The 19,912-nt window shown below is 46.3% G+C and overlaps 1 protein-coding gene across 3 annotated transcripts in view; it reads right to left on the reverse strand.

Annotated features, from left to right (window-relative positions):
• The window catches only part of LOC140421132 (heat shock factor protein 1-like), a 77,285-nt gene extending 57,807 nt beyond the window's left edge, over window positions 1–19,478 (reverse strand). Inside the window, exons 1-3 of one of the 3 annotated variants that reach the window (XM_072505559.1) lie at window positions 19,184–19,476; window positions 9,504–9,612; window positions 5,983–6,107 (exon numbers count right to left, since the gene is read on the reverse strand). In XM_072505559.1, the coding sequence (XP_072361660.1) occupies window positions 5,983–6,107; window positions 9,504–9,612; window positions 19,184–19,276 (327 nt within the window). In that variant the 5' untranslated portion in view covers window positions 19,277–19,476. Of the gene's footprint in view, window positions 1–5,982; window positions 6,108–9,503; window positions 9,613–17,863; window positions 17,970–19,183 lie in introns of those variants that run through there. The other 2 variants (XM_072505560.1, XM_072505561.1) reach the window with 2 other exon arrangements.
• Window positions 19,479–19,912: the final 434 nt, after the last annotated feature.

The raw sequence follows: 19,912 nt of genomic DNA on the forward strand, positions 1-19,912 counted from the left end.
CATTAAAAACCCTTGTCAGGACCGGTCCCACTATCTCCGAGAACTTCTTGTAAAACTCTACTGGGTATCCATCCGGTCCCGGGGCTTTCCCCAACTGCATGGCCTTTAGGCCCCCCAATACCTCCTCCGCTCTAATCGGGGCCCCCAGCCCATCCACTAGTCCCCTGCCTATTTCTGGGAAGGCTAGTCCATCCAGGAAACTTTTCATCTCCTCCGGCTCTTCCGGGGGTTCTGAAGTGTACAGCTTACTATAGAAGTCCCGAAATACCTTATTCAGTCCTGCCAGGTCCTCCACTCTGCTCTCCTCCCCATCAACCACTCTACATATTTCCCTGGTCGCCTCCCTCTCCCTGAGTTGCTGCGCTAGCAATCTACTGGCTTTCTCCCCATGCTCATACACCACTGCCCTCGCCTTCCTAAGTTGTTCCACGACCCTACTCGTGGATAGCACCCCCAGTTCCGCCTGCAATCTCCGTCTCTCCCTGAGTAGGTCCTTCCCCGGGGACCCCGCATGCTCGTCTATCCGGTGAATTTCCCTAACCAATCTGTCCATTTCTGCTCTGTTTGCCCTGACCCTGTGAGCCCAAATTGAGATCAGCTCCCCCCTCACTACTGCCTTCAGCGCCTCCCACAGGGTCGTTGCTGAAACCTCTCCCATATCGTTCACCTGCAAGTAATTTTGCATACACTTCCGAAGTCTCTCACATATCCCCCCCTCCGACAACAGTCCTACGTTTAACCTCCATTGCGGGCGTTGGTAATTCGCCCCCCCCCCCCCCCGACCTGCAGGTCCACCCAGTGCGGGGCATGGTCCGAGATAGTGATTGCCAAGTATTCCGTATTCTTTACCTCCCCTACACAGTCCCTGCTCACGATAAAAAAATCAATCCTAGAATATACTTTATGAACATGCGACTAAAACGAGTAGCCCCTTCCCGTCGGCTGTCTGGCTCTCCATGGGTCCATAGCCCCCATCTGCTCCAGGAACACTTTCAGCTCCCTTGCCATTGCTGGGAGTCTGCCCGTTCTGACACATGACCGGTCCAGCCCTGGGTCAAGGACAGTATTAAAGTCCCGTCCCCCCCCGTCCCCCGTCCCCCCCATTGCCAACTTACGCGAGTCCAGGGCCGGGATCTTCCCCAGCACTCTTTTGATAAAGTCAACGTCAAACAAAGAACAAAGAACAAAGAAATGTACAGCACAGGAACAGGCCCTTCGGCCCTCCAAGCCCGTGCCGACCATGCTGCCCGACTAAATTACAATCTTCTACACTTCCTGGGTCCGTATCCCTCTATTCCCATCCTATTCATGTATTTGTCAAGATGCCCCTTAAATGTCACTATCGTCCCTGCTTCCACCACCTCCTCCGGTAGCGAGTTACAGGCACCCACTATCCTCTGTGTAAAAAACTTGCCTCGTACATCTACTCTAAACCTTGCCCCTCTCACCTTAAACCTATGCCCCCTAGTAATTGACCCCTCGACCCTGGGGAAAAGCCTCTGACTATCCACTCTGTCTATGCCCCTCATAATTTTGTAGACCTCTATCAGGTCGTCCCAGTTCGGAGCATATATGTTCACCAGCACCACTCTTCTCCCCTCCAGCTTGCCCTTTACCATAAGGAATCTGCCCCCGCCGTCTGCGACTACGCCCTCCGCCTCAAATTGAACCCGCTTATTGATCATAATTGCTACCCCCCTGGACTTAGAATCCAAGTCCGAGTGGAAGACCTGGCTGATCAAGCCCTTCCTTAGCCTAGTCTGGTCAGACACTTTCAGATGTGTCTCCTGCAACATAATTACGTCCGCCTTTAGAGCCCGTAAATGCGTGAACACACGTGCCATTCCAAGTGATCAGCCTGGTTGGGGGGCACCCCCTCCACCTCCACCCCCCCCACCCCCGGGCCGGTCAGCCACAACCTTTCCTGGGCCCGCCCCCGGCCCATGTGCCGTGCCATTCCTGGCTCACCTCCTGGCTGCCTCCACCCCCGACCTCCTTTCCATTACCTACTTCAGATCCCCCCCCCCCCACGTCAGCAAAATAACTCCCTCCCCTAGCAACATCCCCCGATACCCCCACCCCTCCCATTCACTGGCTGTATTCTCTCCCCCCCCCCCCCCCCCCCCCCCAAAACTCCCTTGACTAGCCAATCTGCTAGCCCAGTGACTCATCGCTCCGGCGCCCCCTTGTCTCACTTCCATTGTTTCCCCGACCTCATCTCCCCACTCCCCAGCACACCATCCCCCACTCCGACCCACTGGAGCAGTCTCACTAAGATGGGAAAGATCAAACAAGATGTAAACATCAAACAGCACCGCGAGGCTGCTCCAGGTACAGTACAGTTCCAGCTGTGTACACAGATAAGTGTTAACCCACGTCCCTTTCTGAGCACCAAAAAAATATATATAAAACACCGCAATAACCCAGTACCCGTACATCCCCCATCCGAAACAAACATAAAAACCATAGACATAAATGAAATAAAAGCCCCCAACCAACATCTTTAATCCCCATTGCTGACTGGCCACCCTTTTGTTACAATACAGGCTCCAGCGCACTCAGAGAGCCCAACAAAAGATACCCACCACGACAGAAGAGGAAAAAAAGAGAGAAAAGAAACAACAGAAAAAAGGAAAAAGACCATTCGAAACGGGGGGGGGGGGGGGGGGGGGGGGGGGGGAGGGAAGAGAGAGAGATACCCTCCCCCCACAACCCCCACAGGCAAAAACTGCCCACAAAAAATACACCACAAGGCCCACAAAGTAGTAAACAGTCGACCTACAGTCCAGGCACAGTAGGCGTCCCTTCAACCACTAATTCTCAGACCCTAGCTTGCGTTCCTGGGTCCTTTTTTCGAGACCAGCCCCTGATCCCTCACAAAGTCCATCGCTTCTTCGGGCTCGGAGAAGTAGTGTTGGCCCTGATGCGTAACCCGGGAAGAGCAGACCAAACTTCACGTGCTTTTTGAACAACACCTCCTTAACTTGTTTAAAGGCTGCTCGCCGCCTGGCCACCTCCTGGCTTAGTTCCTGGTAAATGCGAAGGACACTGTTATTCCACGTGCTGCTCTTAGCGCTCTTTGCCCACTGCAGCACCCACTCCTTCTCCACAAACTTGTGGAACCTAATCACCCCGGACACACCTGTCTCGCCTGTACTCTGTGTGCCCCCTCTAGCTCCGGCGGTCGCGGACAGGCGTCAGCCCCCATCAGCTGCATCAACAGGTCCGCCACGAACGCTGCGGCATCAGCTCCCTCCGCCCCCTCCGGGAGGCCGATGATCCTCAGATTTTGTCTACGGGCTCTATTTTCCAGCTTCTCTACTCTGTCCAGCAGTCTTCTCTGTCTCTCCTTTAACCCGCCGACTTCTAGCGCAGCAATAGTCTGCGCGTCCGCCTGCTCCTCCAGCTCCTCCCCCAGCTCCTTAACTTTTTCATCCTGGGCATCCAGTCTCTGGTTCAGCTGATCCACTGCCTTCTGAAGTGGGTCCAAGTTATCCCGCTTCAACGACTCAAAACTGCTCTTTATCACCTGCGGCATGTTTTCCAGCGCCTGCTGGATCGCCGGTCCAAGGTCCGCAGGTCCGCCATCTTTGCTCCCGGGTCAGCTTCCCCTGCACCTTGCCTTTCTCCCTTCCTCTCCCGTTTGCGCTGCTTTCTGCTCTCCCGCAGTTCCATGCAGCTCTACGCGCTCCTTAGCCCCCCGTGGCCGTCCTTTCAGCGCTCCACAGCCCCGCAAAACCGGGGAACCAGGTCCTCAAATCCCACCAGAGTGAGAGCCGCCGAATGTGCGGCTCACTCACTCATTGCCGCCACCGGAAGTCTCTAAAAAAATCATTGTTGATTGTCATAAATACCCATCTGGCTCAGACGTCCTTACCTGGTCCGAGTCTGTATGCGACTCAGGATGCACAGCAACATGGCTGACTCTCAAATGCCTCTGAATATTTATTCAAATCTGATTTTCTTGCACTTTGGTCTTCAAGCGCTTCTTAAATGTTGAGGGTTCCCAGCTCTACCACACTTTCGGGCCCTTTACCCATCATGCCCTCTGGTGCTTGATCCCTCTACAAGGGGAAAGTTTCTGACTATTTACATAATTCTGTATCTCAAATCAGGTCTATCACCTAACCAGCCTCCCTTCATTTCCGAAACACTCCAGCCCAGGCAACCCAGACTTTAATGTGAATAAGACCTTACACCATATTCAAAGGCTTCGCTAGAAACCTGGACAATCTTCTCTGAACCCTTTCTAGTGCAATCACATCCTTCCTATAGCGTGGCAACAAAACTGCACATAGTACTCTAGCTGTAGCCTACTGAGTGCTTTATACAACTCCATCATAACCATAGTCTATGCCTCAGCCAATAAAAGCAAGTATCCCATCTGCCTTCTTACACCCCTTATCCACCAGTCTTCTTGCCTTCAGATATTTTTAGACATGCAGCCCAAATATTCCCATTATCCTCTGTACTTCATAGGGTCTAACCATTCATTGTGTATTTTCTGGCCTTGTTAAAACTCCCAAAATGCATCACCTCGCACTTTTCAGGGTTAAATTTCATTTGCCACTGTTCTGCCCAACTGACCAGCCCACCTCCATCGTCCTGTAATCTAAAGCTTTCCGCCTCGCTATTTTACCACACCACCAATTTTCCTGTTGCCTGCACACTTACTGATCATACGTCCCACATTCACAGTCAGATCATTAATGTATACTACAATCAGCAAGTACACCACCAGACACAGGCCTCCAGTCATAAAAACAACCTTCTACCAACACCTTCTGCCTCTTGCCACTGAGCCAATTTTGGATTCAATTTGCCAAACTGCCCTGGATCCTATGGGCTCTTATCTTCGTGATCAGTCTCCCATGCAGAACCTTGTCAAAAGCCTTATTGAAGTCCATGTTGATGACATCAAATGCACTGACCTCATCTACACACCTAGCCACATCCTAGAAAAATTCAAAAATGTGTCAGATGTAGGGCGCGATAGACAGCACGGTGGCAGCACTGCTGCCTCACGGCACGGAGGTCCCAGGTTCGATCCCGGCTCTGGGTCACTGTCCGTGTGGAGTTTGCACATTCTCCCCGTGTTTGCGTGGGTTTTACCCCCACAACCCAAAAATGTAAATGATAGGTGGATTGGCCACGCTAAATTGCCTCTTAATTGGAAAAAATGAATTGGGCACTCTAAATTATATTTCAAAAAGAAAGAAAAAAGATATAGGGCGCAATCGAACGGCCACGCTGCCCCCAAAAACCAGCTCGCTGTGGCACAGCATGGCCGTTAGAATTCGGGAGACCCCGCTCCTGGGATCTACCTGGCTTACAACGCCTCACAAGATCTAATGCGATTTTGCGAGATGTTGCGATTTAAATCCCGCCCATTGTGGATGGGATCACCTTTTGGCAGCTGCAGGTGGGTGCGCAGCCGGGGATCTTCCCATAGTGCATTAGGGCTTGGGGGATCGCTTCGGGGCTCCAGAGGTCAGGACGCCATTCTCTTACTATACTGGGGAGTTCTGGCAAGCGGAGCTCCTCAGTGTACAAAACGGGGTTATGTGCGGCATTGGCCGCTCGTTTCCCGCTGAGGCCCCCTATCTAACCCGGGTGCCGTTTTATAGTGTTGTGTTTCTCGGCGCTGTGAGTGCCAGGAAATGAGTAGCTAAACGTGCTCGCTATGGGACTTTGTTCCCCATGAGTTAAATCCCACCCATAGGATAAACCTTCTACTATACTGTCCATTCATGTTATAGTTCACTCACAGAATCCAAGTGACAACATTCATTTTCATGTGCATGCTATAGACTGGAGCTATGGATCGTGATGGTAGAGAGTCCAACTTTCTTTCCATCACATGAATCTCTCCTCCTACCGCCTGATATTAGTGTGTGACCGCCAGGCACTGTGATTTGTTTGTACACTGATTCATGAAAAAGGTTTAAAATCAACTACAACCCACAAATGAATAACACTTGCCTTCCTCTTGATGTGGTCCAGTAACTGAGGTTCTCCTTGTCTGAAGCGTGGGTGCTGAAACTCAATTATATCATCCAAATCTCGGGGCAGACCTACACCTATGTGAACCACTTTATGAAAGCCATCTGTAATAGAATATAAAGTCAAGAAAGAGTTAGAGGTAGGGACATCATCAATAAAAGTAGAATAGAACTTTATTTTACATACAAACACACAAATCAGGAGGAGTAGGCCATTCAGCTCCTCGAGCCTGCTCTGCCGTTAAATGTCATGGCTGATCTGATTGGAACTTCAACTCCACATTCCTGCCTACCGCCGATAACCTTTCATTAATCAAATCAAGAGTCTATTTAGCTCTGCCTTAAAAATATTCAAAGACTCTACTTTCACTGCCTTTTGAGGAGGAGCTCCACAGACTCATGGCCCTCAAAGATAAATCAATTCTCCTCATCTCCATCTTAGACTCCTGGTTCTAGATTCTCTGACAAGAGGGAACATCCTCGCCACATCTACCCTATCAATACCCCTCAGAACCTTACAGGTTTCGATCAAGTCACCTCTTACCTCTAGTGGATACAAACCTAACCTCTCCAACCTTTCCTCATAAGACAATCCACTCATTCGTGGAATTAATCCAGGAGTAAACCCTCTCTAAACTACTTCTAATACATTTACAGCTTTCTTTAAATAAGGAGCCCAATACTGTACACTATACTCAAGCTGTGATCTCACCAATGCCCTATACAACTGAAGCATAACCCTACTTTTGTAATCACTTCTCCTCACAATAAGTGATAACATTCTATTGGCTTTCCTAATTACTTGCCGTACTTGTATACTAGCCTTTTGTGATTCCTGCACTGGGACACCCAGATCCCTCTGTATTTCATGAGCACTGCAATCTCTCGCCATTTAAATAATCAGCTGCTTTTTTTATTCTTCCTGCCAAAATGGACCATTTCACATGTGCCCACATAATACTCCCATTTGCCAGCTTTTTGCCCACTCATAACATACATCCTTTTGTAGCCTCCTTACATCCTCTGCACAATTTACTTTCCATCCATCTTTGTGTTGTCAGCAAATTTAGCAACCATACCTTCAGTCCCTACATCCAAATTATTTATATAAATTGGAAAAGGTTGAGGCCCAGCATTGACCCCTGTGGCACACCGCTCATCAGATCTGCCAACTAGAAAAAGACCCATTAATGCCTATTCTGTTTCCTGTTAGCTGGCCGCTCTTTAATCCATGCCAATATATTACACCCTACATCATGAATTTTAGTTTTGCGCAATAACCTTTGATGTGGCACCTTATCAAATGCCTTCTGGGAATCCAAGTACAGTAGATCCACTGGTTGCCCTTTATCCACAGCACATGTGACTCCTTCAAAGAACTCCAAAAATTGGTTGAACATGATTTTCCTTTCACAAAACCATACTCACTCTGATTGATTGCCTTAAATTTTTCCAAGTGCCCTGCTATAAGATCTTTAATAATGGCTAACATTGGGGTGACACGGTGGCACAGTGGTTAGCAGTGCTGCCTCATGGCGCCGAGGACCCGGGTTCGATCCCGGTCCCGGGTCACTGTCCGTGCGGTGTTTGCACATTCTCCCCGTGTCTGTGTGGGTCTCAGCCCCACAACCCAAAAATGTGCAAGCGAGGTGGATTGGCCACGCTAAGTTGCTCCTTAATTGGAAAAAATGAATTGGATACTCTAAAAATTAAATTGCAAATTTCATTACATTAAAAACAGGTCAGCATTCTCTAGCTCTTTTGTTCCAGGCCTAGACTAACCCATGGCAAGGCATTTAGTTCGACTATCCAAGAAACAAACAAGTATGGAAAGGCTATTCAGACCAATCACCTGGGTCTTGCTGTGCCTATCTTGCTGTTCTCTCCAGCCATTTTCAACGCACCCTTCTCTTCTGGACATCTGTCAGGGCTGCCTTTCTTCTCAGTTGCCTTCACACAACCCTAGGTTTCTCTGCGACCTGAGCACTTTGACCTGAACGATCTGTGTTACACATTTTCTAGCCAGATCCCAATTTGTATGCCACTGACAAAAAAGGTGCAAGACCAAACAAGGAGGATTAACCTCCTTCTGTTGGTTCTGTGCCACTCAGCATAACTTCAAATAGGTTTCTTAAGCCAGCCAAGGCCTCATAGCTGCCATTTCTCTCTCTAGCACTTATTTTCTTGTCCTTGGTTTTGTTCCCTACATTCCCTCCCACGCTTCATTTTCACAGAATGGCAGAATTGTCACAGTGCAGAAGGAGACCATTCAGTCCACCCGCTTTTGCTTACTGCCCTGGTTGTGCTGCTATTCCCTCTTCAATTTCTCTTCTGATCAAAACCTTTTCCACGCTTCGGGCTGGATTTTCATCTTCAGGTAGTGGAGCTGGAAAATTTACCAGAAGGTGGTAGCTATATTCAGGTCCATCAACCTCAAAGAGTAGAGAGGCAGCAACAGGGGTTGCTGAGTGCCATGGTGATCTGTTTATTAGGCACTCTCTTCCGTGTTCCTGGACTTTATCCAAGTTCTAATAACAACAGCAAAAAACAAAGAACAGCATTCTGGCCCTCAACCCCAACCCTACACACTCCTCATACTTGGCATCCATGCCAACTCATGCATCTCCACTCACCCTTCATACCCTCCATGCCAACTACAGCACTTTCATGCCAATTCACCCACCATACTCTGTGCAGAAACAATAAACCCTAAAATAGTGTGTGTGTGTGTGTGCTATAACTTCAAACAGAATAAAACTCCTTTCATCACAGCCTGATAAACGTGTCAATCATCCAGACCCTTCAAAGTATCAATAACTGAAACTGCAAGCACATGAAATCTTGTGTAAATTAACATTGTGCAATGACAGAACAGCATAGATCCAAAAGCAAGAACTATCAATCATGCAATGTTTTCCTTGGGGCACAGCTGTTCCAACAGATTAATTAATTTCTGAGCTCTTAAACCACTTGATTCCTCACTTTTTCCATTATCTTTGCCTCCGGTTAGCTGCACCTCCACACCCAGTTATTGAAATATCTCCTTATGATACCATTCCAACCGATAGCTTCCTTTAGCCAAATTTTTTTTTCTTCAAGATTAAATATTTTTCAAACTGTCGGTAGCGAAACATTACTCGATATTTCCTTTTGCTAAATGAGACCTATTCTAGAGCAGTGAACTCTGGCTGCTCTAACATTGGTTCATTTCCTCAATCTCTATGTTGACAAACACAACACAAATAATCACTTGGTGGCCAGCACAACACAAATGGTCAACACACATGAATCGATCAAGAATCACCATCAGAGCCATTGTGTTACAATAACAGATCAAAAATCAATTTTTTTTAAAAATTACACAAGGTTTCTAGACTTTCTAGACTTGAGAGATTGTGTTCTGTGATTCCATTTAACAAACTGACAACTGCAAATCCTTAACCTACATTGTTTTATACCCTATCCAAAACAAATGCAATTCAGCACTCCAAATGTACTTACACATGTTGAGTTGCCTGACAAAGCTGGCCATATTGTTGTGTTTGAAGTACATGGGGAGGATTTCCTTAGCAAAACGCCTCTCATTGGACACCTGAAAACAGGTGCCATTCTGCAAAGGATAAAAACAGTAACCAGTCACACTCGCACAGCTCAAATGGATAAACTGGCCATTTACAAACACAAAAGTCAGCTAACAGGTTGGAGAAACACCAATTCAGAGAATTGAAATGGAAGTTTAAATTTCCCACGCTGCTGTGTCTCACACACCTGGTAAATTCCACAGGAATATGGAAACGCAACCCACAAGGTTCATAAAATACATTTTTCCCCCCGTTTTGGTTAGCCTATGAAACATGTACAACTTGGTCTATATGCAGATGTATTACATACACTGGTTTGTCCTGTTTAACATTGGTACACCAGAGAGTGATTGAAAGCGTGGCCCTGGTGCTATTACTTCATTGGGTGGATAAGTAACAAGATGAAGATCTGTTGATATTTGCTGGTTGAGACAGAGATTTTCTGTGGTCCGTGATATTCCCAAGAAGGCAACATATTTGGACACATCAAGTGCCCATGGTGGATTGCTACAGTCGAGTGACAACGCTGGAAATTATTTTTGGGATCAAGACAGTGGAATTAGTGCACAGTGCCATGCATGCCTGTGTGTCAGCGCCTGGCAGGTTTGGTTACGGCCCACACTATTTGGGAGTTCTGAGCTTACCACTTGTGGTGCTGCAGGCAAGGGTCAAGCCAAATAACACTCCCTCTAAAATAAGCAAAATAATGCTGGAATCGAAAACAAGAACATGGGATGCGGGTAAAACTCAGCAGGTCTGGCAGCATCGGCGAGTAGAGAAAGCAGAGTTAACACTTCAAGTCCTTTGGCTCTTTGTCAGAATTGCACACAGCAATCTCGTATGTACCACGTAGAGCCAGAAACGGGCTGTGTAGAAAGGAAAACTAGAGGGATGCCTTCCCTTACAGAATGTCAGATGTCATAACGATTTATCAAGTGCAACCTCCAAGTAGATTACTTTCTCACACAGGGCTATGCTCCACAGGATCTTCATCTTCATTTCCGTGGGGTGGACAGACAATCCAAAGGTTTGCCCATTTACCAGATGTGACACTATGAGAGTTTGAGGGTTGGGCGCCAGGCCTAGTTTGAGATGTCTGGTGAATTGTTTTCGTTAGCATGCAACATAAGGCCATAAGACATAGGAGCGGAAGTAAGGCCATTCGGCCCATCGAGTCCACTCCACCATTCAATCATGGCTGATTTCAACTCTCCTGCCAGTGGATCATAGAGTATGACCAAAAGGTACTGGGTGCTGTTCCTCAACATTCTTCCAGAGTGCCAAGATTCTATTTTTAATACAAAATAAGAGACCAGAGCTGGACAGACAGTTTCAAAGTACGATAAAATAATCTCTCACCTCTAGCTCTATGAAAGGAAAAAGCAGTTCTAAGTGACAAAGCATCCCTGCAGTACCAGATCCACGTGTAGACGGCGCTATGATTGGTAACTTGCATGTTCAAAATCCTGTCACATTCCTGCACTGTATTTCACACTCAAGTCAGCATTAGTTTGTGTGCAACTCTACTACAATACCACTAGGTGGAAATGCAAAGAAACATTTGCAGGCTTTCACGTCCAATGCTGATCCCAAGGTGGAGGAATCAGCAGCCGACTGTAAACGAATGCTGTCATGCCATACCTCAAGGTAACGGTTTCTTCATGCAGCTCCCCCCACCCCATTTTCTAATGATTTATTAGTTGGTTGTTGGGACCCTGTACAAACTATTCCCCAATTCATTCTCACCTCCAACTAGGGTGACCATATTTTCAAAAGTCAAAACTGGGACACACTGAAGGGTTTCAAGAAAAACTAAGTCCACAAAGACACACATACTTGGTGACCAAAGTCAGGAATCTAGAAGAGGGGCAATTGAAGGCAAATGACAAAATACCCTTGAATATGTGGAGTTTGTACGTTCTCCCAGTGTCTGTGTGGGTTTCCTCCCCCAGTCCAAAGATGTGCGGGTTAGGTGGATTTGCCATGCTGAATTTCCCCTTGGTTCCCAGGGATGTATAGGTCAGGTTATGGGGTTAGGGTGATAGGGCAGGATGGGCGGGTGAGTTGACCTAGGTCGGGTGCTCGAGGGGTCGGTGCAGACTTGATTGGCCTAATGGTCTCCTTCTGCACTGTAGGCATTCTATGATTTTATATCCAGCCAGAGTTGGCAACCTTACTAAAAACGATTGTCTCCCTCCATAAACCCACACAAGTGTGGGTTTCCAGAGATGCCGTGGCACTCAACAATTCGTCCCTCTCCATGTAGGCATGCTGTCATGGAAAGATGCACCAATTCGGCTTTATAAAAGAGGTTCCAGTGTGCATTAGGGCAACAAAATCAAAAAATAGGTCTGAAAGTGCAGAGGAAATTTTGGACAATGTCATTTATTGATTCCTTACATAGAGCTTTAAGAAAATATCTGCTGTGCAGATGCCATTCATGAAGTTAATAAATTACCTTTTAAACTCATTTAATTGTCCTTATTTTCTCTTCTCACATGTTTGCTTCTCTCAAATGCTATTTACTGGCCAGGAAAATGAAATGAAATGAAATGAAAATCGCTTAACACACCAAACTTAAAATTTGAGGTTTCTGCTGATACCACTGATTAGCTGGATATTAGAAAGTATTAAGAGAGCTTAGGGCTGACTTGATCTTTGCTCCTTTATTAATGGGAAGGCTCTGCATGAAATCCGAGCCAACATATTGCAACCTCAGCACAACAGGTTTGGGGGCAGAGCAGCTGGTGGAAGGACAGTAATCTCCCATTTTGCCTCTAGTAGTGCTCGCTGTCTCACAGGAAAATCCAGCACTACCTATCCAGCATTGTATCAGTGCGCTTCAGAACATTCCCTGTCGAGAGAAGGTCAGCAGGTCAGTTCAGTGGGCCAAGGTGTATGAGGAAGAGTGATCCCTGTTCATGAGCCACACAATCAGTCCCTAGTGTAGTAGTATGTCCATGTATACAGGTGCTCCAGGTTCAAATTCCACTACAAGACTCAATGGGCAAGGAGGGTGCATTCATAATGTGGTCAAACTGGTCTAGTATAACTTGCAAATCCTTTGACAAACGCCAATGGCGGACAGCAAGACTGGGGAGATTCCTGGTCAGTCATGTGATGAAAAGAAATTGGAGTGGAGTCCTGGATGGCCAGTGTGAATCAGATTGGTGCCAACAGCACAGCGCTGACAGTAACAATACCAGTTACTATCTCCTTGTCCAACTCATGATGGAGGTCATGGCACTGTGCATCAGACCTGTCTTCAGGCAGAGAACTTACATATATTGGCAACAATGCGGATTATTCCCTATGCAGTACACAACAAACTGTGCAATCCTGTTTGCAAAACACCATTATTTACTGTGCTATTATACACTGTACATAACATTCTTCACTCTTCATGTTGAAACTTACATACAAAACAGGTTTCAGTCTGTAGGTAGCACCATCCTGTACTGCAAACACGTTGCAGAGGGAATGCAAGAAAGAGAAATGCTTTGTCAACTCATGAATAAACTTAGAACAATGGTAAAACTATGATTTATAATAAATTCAAGCTTTGCATTGTCAGTCTTTACACTGTTAGAATAGATTCTTGCTGTGTCTTTTAAAAGAGAAAGTTTCACATTAAATGAAAGGAATATTAAATTGTGCCCGAATGCAACACACTAGAAATTATTGGTTCTGAATTTTTAGAATCGGTGGAAAGTGCATGGTTCTAAAACGAACATTCAAACAATGTTAAAGTGCACTTCCTTGAATCATTGACTTCTAGCCTTACAGAAGGAACTCATTCACTGTTTTCCCCCATTCAGCAAAGGCACCTCAGGGCGACTGTTGTTGCAGACAAGGAGTGGGTGGGTGCAGTTAAAGCATTTCTTGTTTTCTTCAATCCAATTGTCTACACTGTAAAACAGCCCCATCGCTTTGATATTGCGAGCTTACAAGAAGCCAGCACCCAAGAAAGAGGAAGGGGGGGGGGGGGAAGTCTGCTTAATGGCAAGCATTAATCCTTGATACTGAGCTTTTTACACAGTGTAGGGGACACATTTTAGTGGTCAGGTAAAGAGGAGGGGACTCAAGGGAAGAGAAAGCGTGAAGAGACGACATAAGGTGAAAACCCGGACAATTTGAGCAATTTGGAGAAACTGTTGGGGTGGCCCCAGCAAAGTTGGGACTTCCGGTCTCCGTACCCCACCCTATCCTAACTCACCTCAGCATCACCTTATAGTCCTCCAATTTTCTACTTCTTGGACTCTGGAGCCCACATACACTTTTTGGCCCCTCCCACTTACATACAGTTTCATGCAGAAAGTTATTTTCAATCCTGCCCCTACGTCCCACCAAATATATGAAAAACAATCGACACCATACCTTTCCTTTCTCACTAACCTCTTTCCTTATTCACTAACCTCTCAGATGGCCATTCCCCAATGGGATATATCTCTTCTCTACAGTGACTATTCAGGTACAATCTGCACCGACCCTCACCCCCCTCCTCATCTATGTTTACCCTTCCCACACTTTAAAAATGTTGTCATTACCTTCCGCTCTCTTTGCTCTCACATAGAAGTTCGCCCTTTACTCTCCTACCCTACCACCTCTCCTCGATACACCTGATGGGCCTTTCAAGCCAGAATAGACTCATTTGACGTTTTCTGACCTTCCTGCCTGCTCAAATATCTCCTTCCACAGACTGGGCCCCAGTTGTCCCTATGCCCTCTAACTTCACTTGAACTAATTACAATATTTGGTCTGGACCCCTCATTAACAAGCAACCTCCTCCTTCGCCTTCAGGTACCAAGCCTCAAGGAGGCATTGGTGACCATGGATTTCCATTGGAGTAGTCCATGATTTTGTGAAGTACTGCAGTGGTTTGCCATTGACTTCTGCGGTATGGCTGACCAGGGAGCTGTCCCACTCTTACAGCCTGCCTCAGGTGTATTGGAAGGATTTACAGGATGATAATCAACCAGCGTGACCATCAAGACCCGAGATGGTACTTGAGCCCGGAGCTTCTGGCCCAGTGGCAGGAACGCTATCATGGAGCCACAAGACCTTCTTTCCAATGCCGCAGAAGATTGTACTGCAATATTAGATTTTTTTTAAACCGGTCATTTAAACCGGGGTTCTTTAGACACTGCCCACCTCTTTGTGATCACTGTAATTCTCCATTGTTGATCGCCACAATATAATTGTGTTATGAAGTGTATCGACAAAAATGTTAATTTAAAGATCACGAATAAGAATGCCATTCTCAACGTCATTGTTGATCGCTGCTTCTGAGACACAGACCTTTGTAAAACAATCCAATGTAAATTGTATGGCATGCAGAGAGGAAAAAAAAAAGGAAAAAAAAAAAAAATCACAATTTTTATGTGGGACAGGTTCTACATGGGATAAATGAAATGAAAATCGCTTATTGTCACAAGTAGGCTTCAAATGAAGTTACTGTGAAAAGCCCCTGCCACTGTAAAACACTTCAGATTCAAGTTCTGGAAGCAATCAGGTCAGTCAGCCTCTGTGGAGAAGATAATGCTGGGTTAAGACTGGAAACATTAAGCCTACTTTCTTCTCTCCACAAATGCCTGACCGGCAGGCTATTTCCAACACTTTGTTTTTATTCAATATTTCCAACAAATTGTGCATTGTTTTTTACCTGTTATATCATGTATTATTGCAATAATAATCAAGTTGACTGCTACCGTACACAATCCTTTCATGTGTATAGGTACTTACTTTGATCAACAACTTGCTTTTCATCTGACAAAAAATCCCAAGGTGCTCAGTGGGAGTGGCAAACACAATTTGACAAAGACCTCCAAAAAGAGGAACAGGGTAGCTGACCAAAAGCTTAGCCAAAGTAGGATTTAAAGGAAGATAGGTAGATAGTGGGAGAGGGGTAAGGAGGGACTTCCAGATCTATGGCCTTGGCAGCTGAAGATGCATCCAGCAATGAAGGAATTTTAGATTTTGAATCAGGGATTTTGAAGAGGCCACAATTAGCAAAGCACAAATATCTGAGGGTTGTGGGGCTAAAGGGGATTACAGAGATAAGGAGAGGCAAGGCTGCGGAGGAACTTGAAAGCATGGACCTGAACTTTACGATCGAGGTATTGCTTAACTAGGAGCCAAATGTAGGTCAGCGAGCACAGGAACAATAGGTGAACAGTTCTTGGTGCAAGTGAAGACCCTGCAGCAGGATTTAGGATACCCTCAAGTTTACAGAATGAGAGAGACTGGCCAGATCACAAAGGCATTGCTGAAAGGTCACCAACCTAAAACGTTAGGCTGGATTTTCAATCCGGGGTCAGGAACCTGACACCCAGATCATTGCTCGGTCCCAACCCCACATGCAAAGCCCCTGATTGGCCTGGAGACAAGCTCGATATCCAATTAGGCACAGGGAGTGGCCTGGAGGCAAAACCACAGAATGGATGATGATTTTAAAGAGCAAACAGAAGCCATTACTTGGCTTGCCATTGCTTGAAGGTACGGAGATGCGGTTCAGTGGTTGCCTGGACAGGCATCCTCGGGGGCCCCATGCTTTTCTGTAGCCACCCTTGAGGCTTTGATAGATGGAATCTCCAAGAGGAGAATATGTTGTTTCCTCTGTTCTGAAGAAATCCCCCAAAATGGCATGGATGCAAGTGGCTATGGAGGTGAGCAGTCCAGGAGTCACAAAGAGGTGGCTGCAGTGCAAAATACACTTCAATGATTTGATACGGTCTGGAAAGGAGAATGGAAAGTGACACCTGTGTGGCAAACCTGTCACTCTATATAAATCAGCATACACACAAGCTAAGCAGACGGAGTTCTCCCTAACGTTGTCGGATCAAGCAGGCAGTTGCATCACTTAAGGCATTAGCAACCCTTGCCATTAGCAAAAGATATGAACATTTTGCACCTTCTTCCTGGTAAAACAATTCAGAGCTTTGACAAAGAGTCATCGGACTCGAAACATTAGCTCTTTTCTCTCCCTACAGATGCTGCCAGACTTGCTGAGATTTTCCAGCATTTTCTCTTTCGTTTCAGATTCCAGAATCCGCAGTAATTTGCTTTTAAAACTCAGACCCTCCTTTAATATTTAACAACCAAGCCTCCCAAGCTTGCTGTCAAGTAGAATTCAGAATATGTCACATGACCCCATGATTTTGCAATTTAACCCTAAATTAAAGACAGTCCCAACACATAACAATCTTACAAACGTCATATTTGCAGTATCAGCTCCACAATGATCTTGGCGGTTGCATGTACAGGGCTGCTATGAAGCCACAAAGCATCAGATCATTGCAGACACGAGTGCAAATCATCTGTGGCAAAGGCACTCCATCACTTGCAGGTAGCTAACTTTTGACCGGTACACCCAATGTCTTGGGTAGCAACTTCTTCCTCTTGTAGCCTTTCTCATCTGTGCTTCTTTCATTTCCCTCTGACCAGGAAGATGTGTCAGCTGAAGCCTCTCCTTACTACTTTATCCAATATCAAAATAGCCTGCTCCAATGCAAACTTTCATCTGCTGCTCATTGGTCACCAGAGCTTTTTCCACCAACTCCAATGATGTCCAGCAGTGTCACATCCCTCTCAAGAGTTCAACTGCTCATTGTTCAAAAACACAATCTTCAGCACTATCAATGACCAAGAACTCTGTTCCATTGGTTAAGCAGCTGAGTTTATCATTCATCTCTCATAACCACCTAGCCCTCATGGTTCCTCCCAGTGTTCCAAACAGCAACACATCAATGTGTCACTGATCTTCCATTTTCCATGCCTCTGAAATCGGTGTTGCTCTGATAGCTGCAAGTGCCATAACAAACTCAATAATGTCTAAATTGGAGGCATGCAGGTTGTCAGCTCTCTCCAACCCTCGCCAACATTGATCATGGTGATAAGGATCTAGTGATGCAATTCAAGATCACAAATTTCAAAGTGTGCCTGCCCTTACCCTTAAGGGCTTTTGAAAATCTAGCATATTCACTCTATTTCTCTCTCCACAGATACAGCCTACTGAGTAATTCCAGAATTTTCTGCTTTACATTCTTTTTTTTTTATTTTGTTTTTAATTTAGAGTACCCAATTTTTTTCCAATTAAGGGGCAATTGAGCGTGGCCAATCCACCTAACCTGCCATATCTTTGGGTTGTGGGGGCGAAACCCACGCAGACATGGGGAGATTGTTTACATGCAATTTCTTTAAAGCAATGCTCTTGGGCTAGTCACACAATCGCTGGGTATTGCATATTTTTCATGTCTCTCATTGTCTCCTATCTGTCCGTACCGCCATGATTCCTTCTATTTAATTGCACCCCGTTCCCATTCCTGGGTTGAACCGGTCCTGCACTGACGAGGTTGCACTTTTCCTGGGTGGATATATATTCCCCCTTCCTCTGCTGGAGCGGCTCCCCTCTCCGTCTCTCTCGCCGGCTTCCTTCACATGCGCGCGCCGCCGCCGCACGTGCATCAGTTTTGTATCAACAAATACTTGGGCTCCAGCCAATCAGCGGCGACGCCCGGGGAGCGCGCTCTAAAATAACCAGCCGCCCAATCGACGCGGGGCAGCATCCACTGCGCGGGCCAATCAGACAAGAGGGGCGCGGCGTTGGCGAGGGCCCACGTGGGGGTGGGGGTGGCGAGGCGACCTTCACCTTATCCTGTCCGTTTTCTCCCGCTTCAGGCAGCCCCCCCCCCCCCCCCCCCCCCCAATGCAGACCAACAATCAGTGAGTAAATAACAAGGCAATACTGGAGCTCGGAATATCCGACTGCTCCAAAATGCTGCCCTGCCTGCTGCATTTTCTACTGCCTCTGTGCAACTTACACTGCAATGAGCTTTCTCTCTTTTTTAACAAGTGCGACACAGGTTTGGGAGCCACTCAAGGCCTGGAGTGGAACGAGTGCCCCCCCCCCCCCCCACATACAATATTAACAAGAAACTAAATAAATATTTGTGAATACTGAACGCCAAAGATCGTTCCTTCTGTTTGCAATGATTCTTCCCATGCAGGGTTTGATGGATATAGATTGTTTTAAAATAAAGCTGCTGCGTTTAAAAGAATATCTGGGAAAATAAGACATCCCAAATAAAGAGAGAAAGTAGGTTTTCGATTTCAAAACCTGGAAAAATAATTCCGATTTATTCTCACATTCTGCTGCCATCGAGAAGAAACGTTCTAGTCTCCAGTTTCCGATTAAAAAAAACACTTTCTACTCTCTCTCCTGCCCCCCCCCCCCGGACATATTGTTGGTGGTAATTAAGAATGCAAGTTAAATATTAATCTGCACCAACAAGGGCAATGTTATGAATGCCGACATTAAATAAGCAGAAGCAACATACGCACTCAGTCTGGAGCCTGTCCCTCCCTCAATGTCTAATCCAGCTGACATTTCATTGCATTCCGGCACAGGGTAACTTTTTTCAAAAATTAAATATTTTGTTTCCGCCCCCCAATATATGATACATATATATATATATATATTCTGCATCGATTTCGAAAGCAACAATGAATGTGCGAAATCATCCAGTTATTATGGGGAGCTGATAAAACATTGTAACCTGATCCGTACTAAAGGCAATATTAACATGTTTCAGTATTACTTACTCGACTCCAGGAGATTAGATCATCTGTCCCTGGATCTTCCACCAAGGTCCATAACTTGGTCAAAAACGCAGGCACGTTGCAATTTTGCTTCATCTCTCAAAAATGTTAATTTTTGCAACAAAAAAAAGTTCCCAGTGCCACCCTCCCCCAGTAACGCCGTCCGTGCGCTCCTTTTCCCACTGAGGGGAATCTGCTCTGGTGACTGCGGTTGTTTACTTCCCACTCGCTGAATTCCCGGTTGTTGAATAGCGTTTGTTGCTGAAGTCCATGCTCGACTCAACCTGTGGGCGGGACCACTTGCTGCCGCTGTCAGTCCCGGAGAGGGCCGGAGAGGGGTGGAGCCAGCGCTGATCTGTCAGCTGTCACTTGGCTGGGATGGAGCTGTGCATGCGCAAGCCGGGCTGATATGGGCTGTCGGGTATGAGTGGTTTTAAGTTGGATACTTGTAAAGGGACTGGGATCAGCTTCATAAACTAAATTTGGACAAGGTGATGGAGCAAAGGAAAGGGGACTTCCGCAGATGGGGCGTGCTGCCGCTGTCATTGGCAGGGAGGGTACAGACTGTGAAAATGACAGTCCTCCCGAGATTGCTGTTTGTGTTTCAGTGCCTTCCAATCTTTTGTGTGTCATCATTCCACTCGTGTAAGAAAATGTGTATTAAATCAATTACACAAAGGCCACTGTGGTAAGGAGATAATCAGGAACTATTTTTGATGGCCAGGGCTAGAT

Source organism: Scyliorhinus torazame, chromosome 5 (genome assembly GCF_047496885.1).
Source record: "Scyliorhinus torazame isolate Kashiwa2021f chromosome 5, sScyTor2.1, whole genome shotgun sequence".
NCBI lineage: Eukaryota > Metazoa > Chordata > Chondrichthyes > Carcharhiniformes > Scyliorhinidae > Scyliorhinus > Scyliorhinus torazame.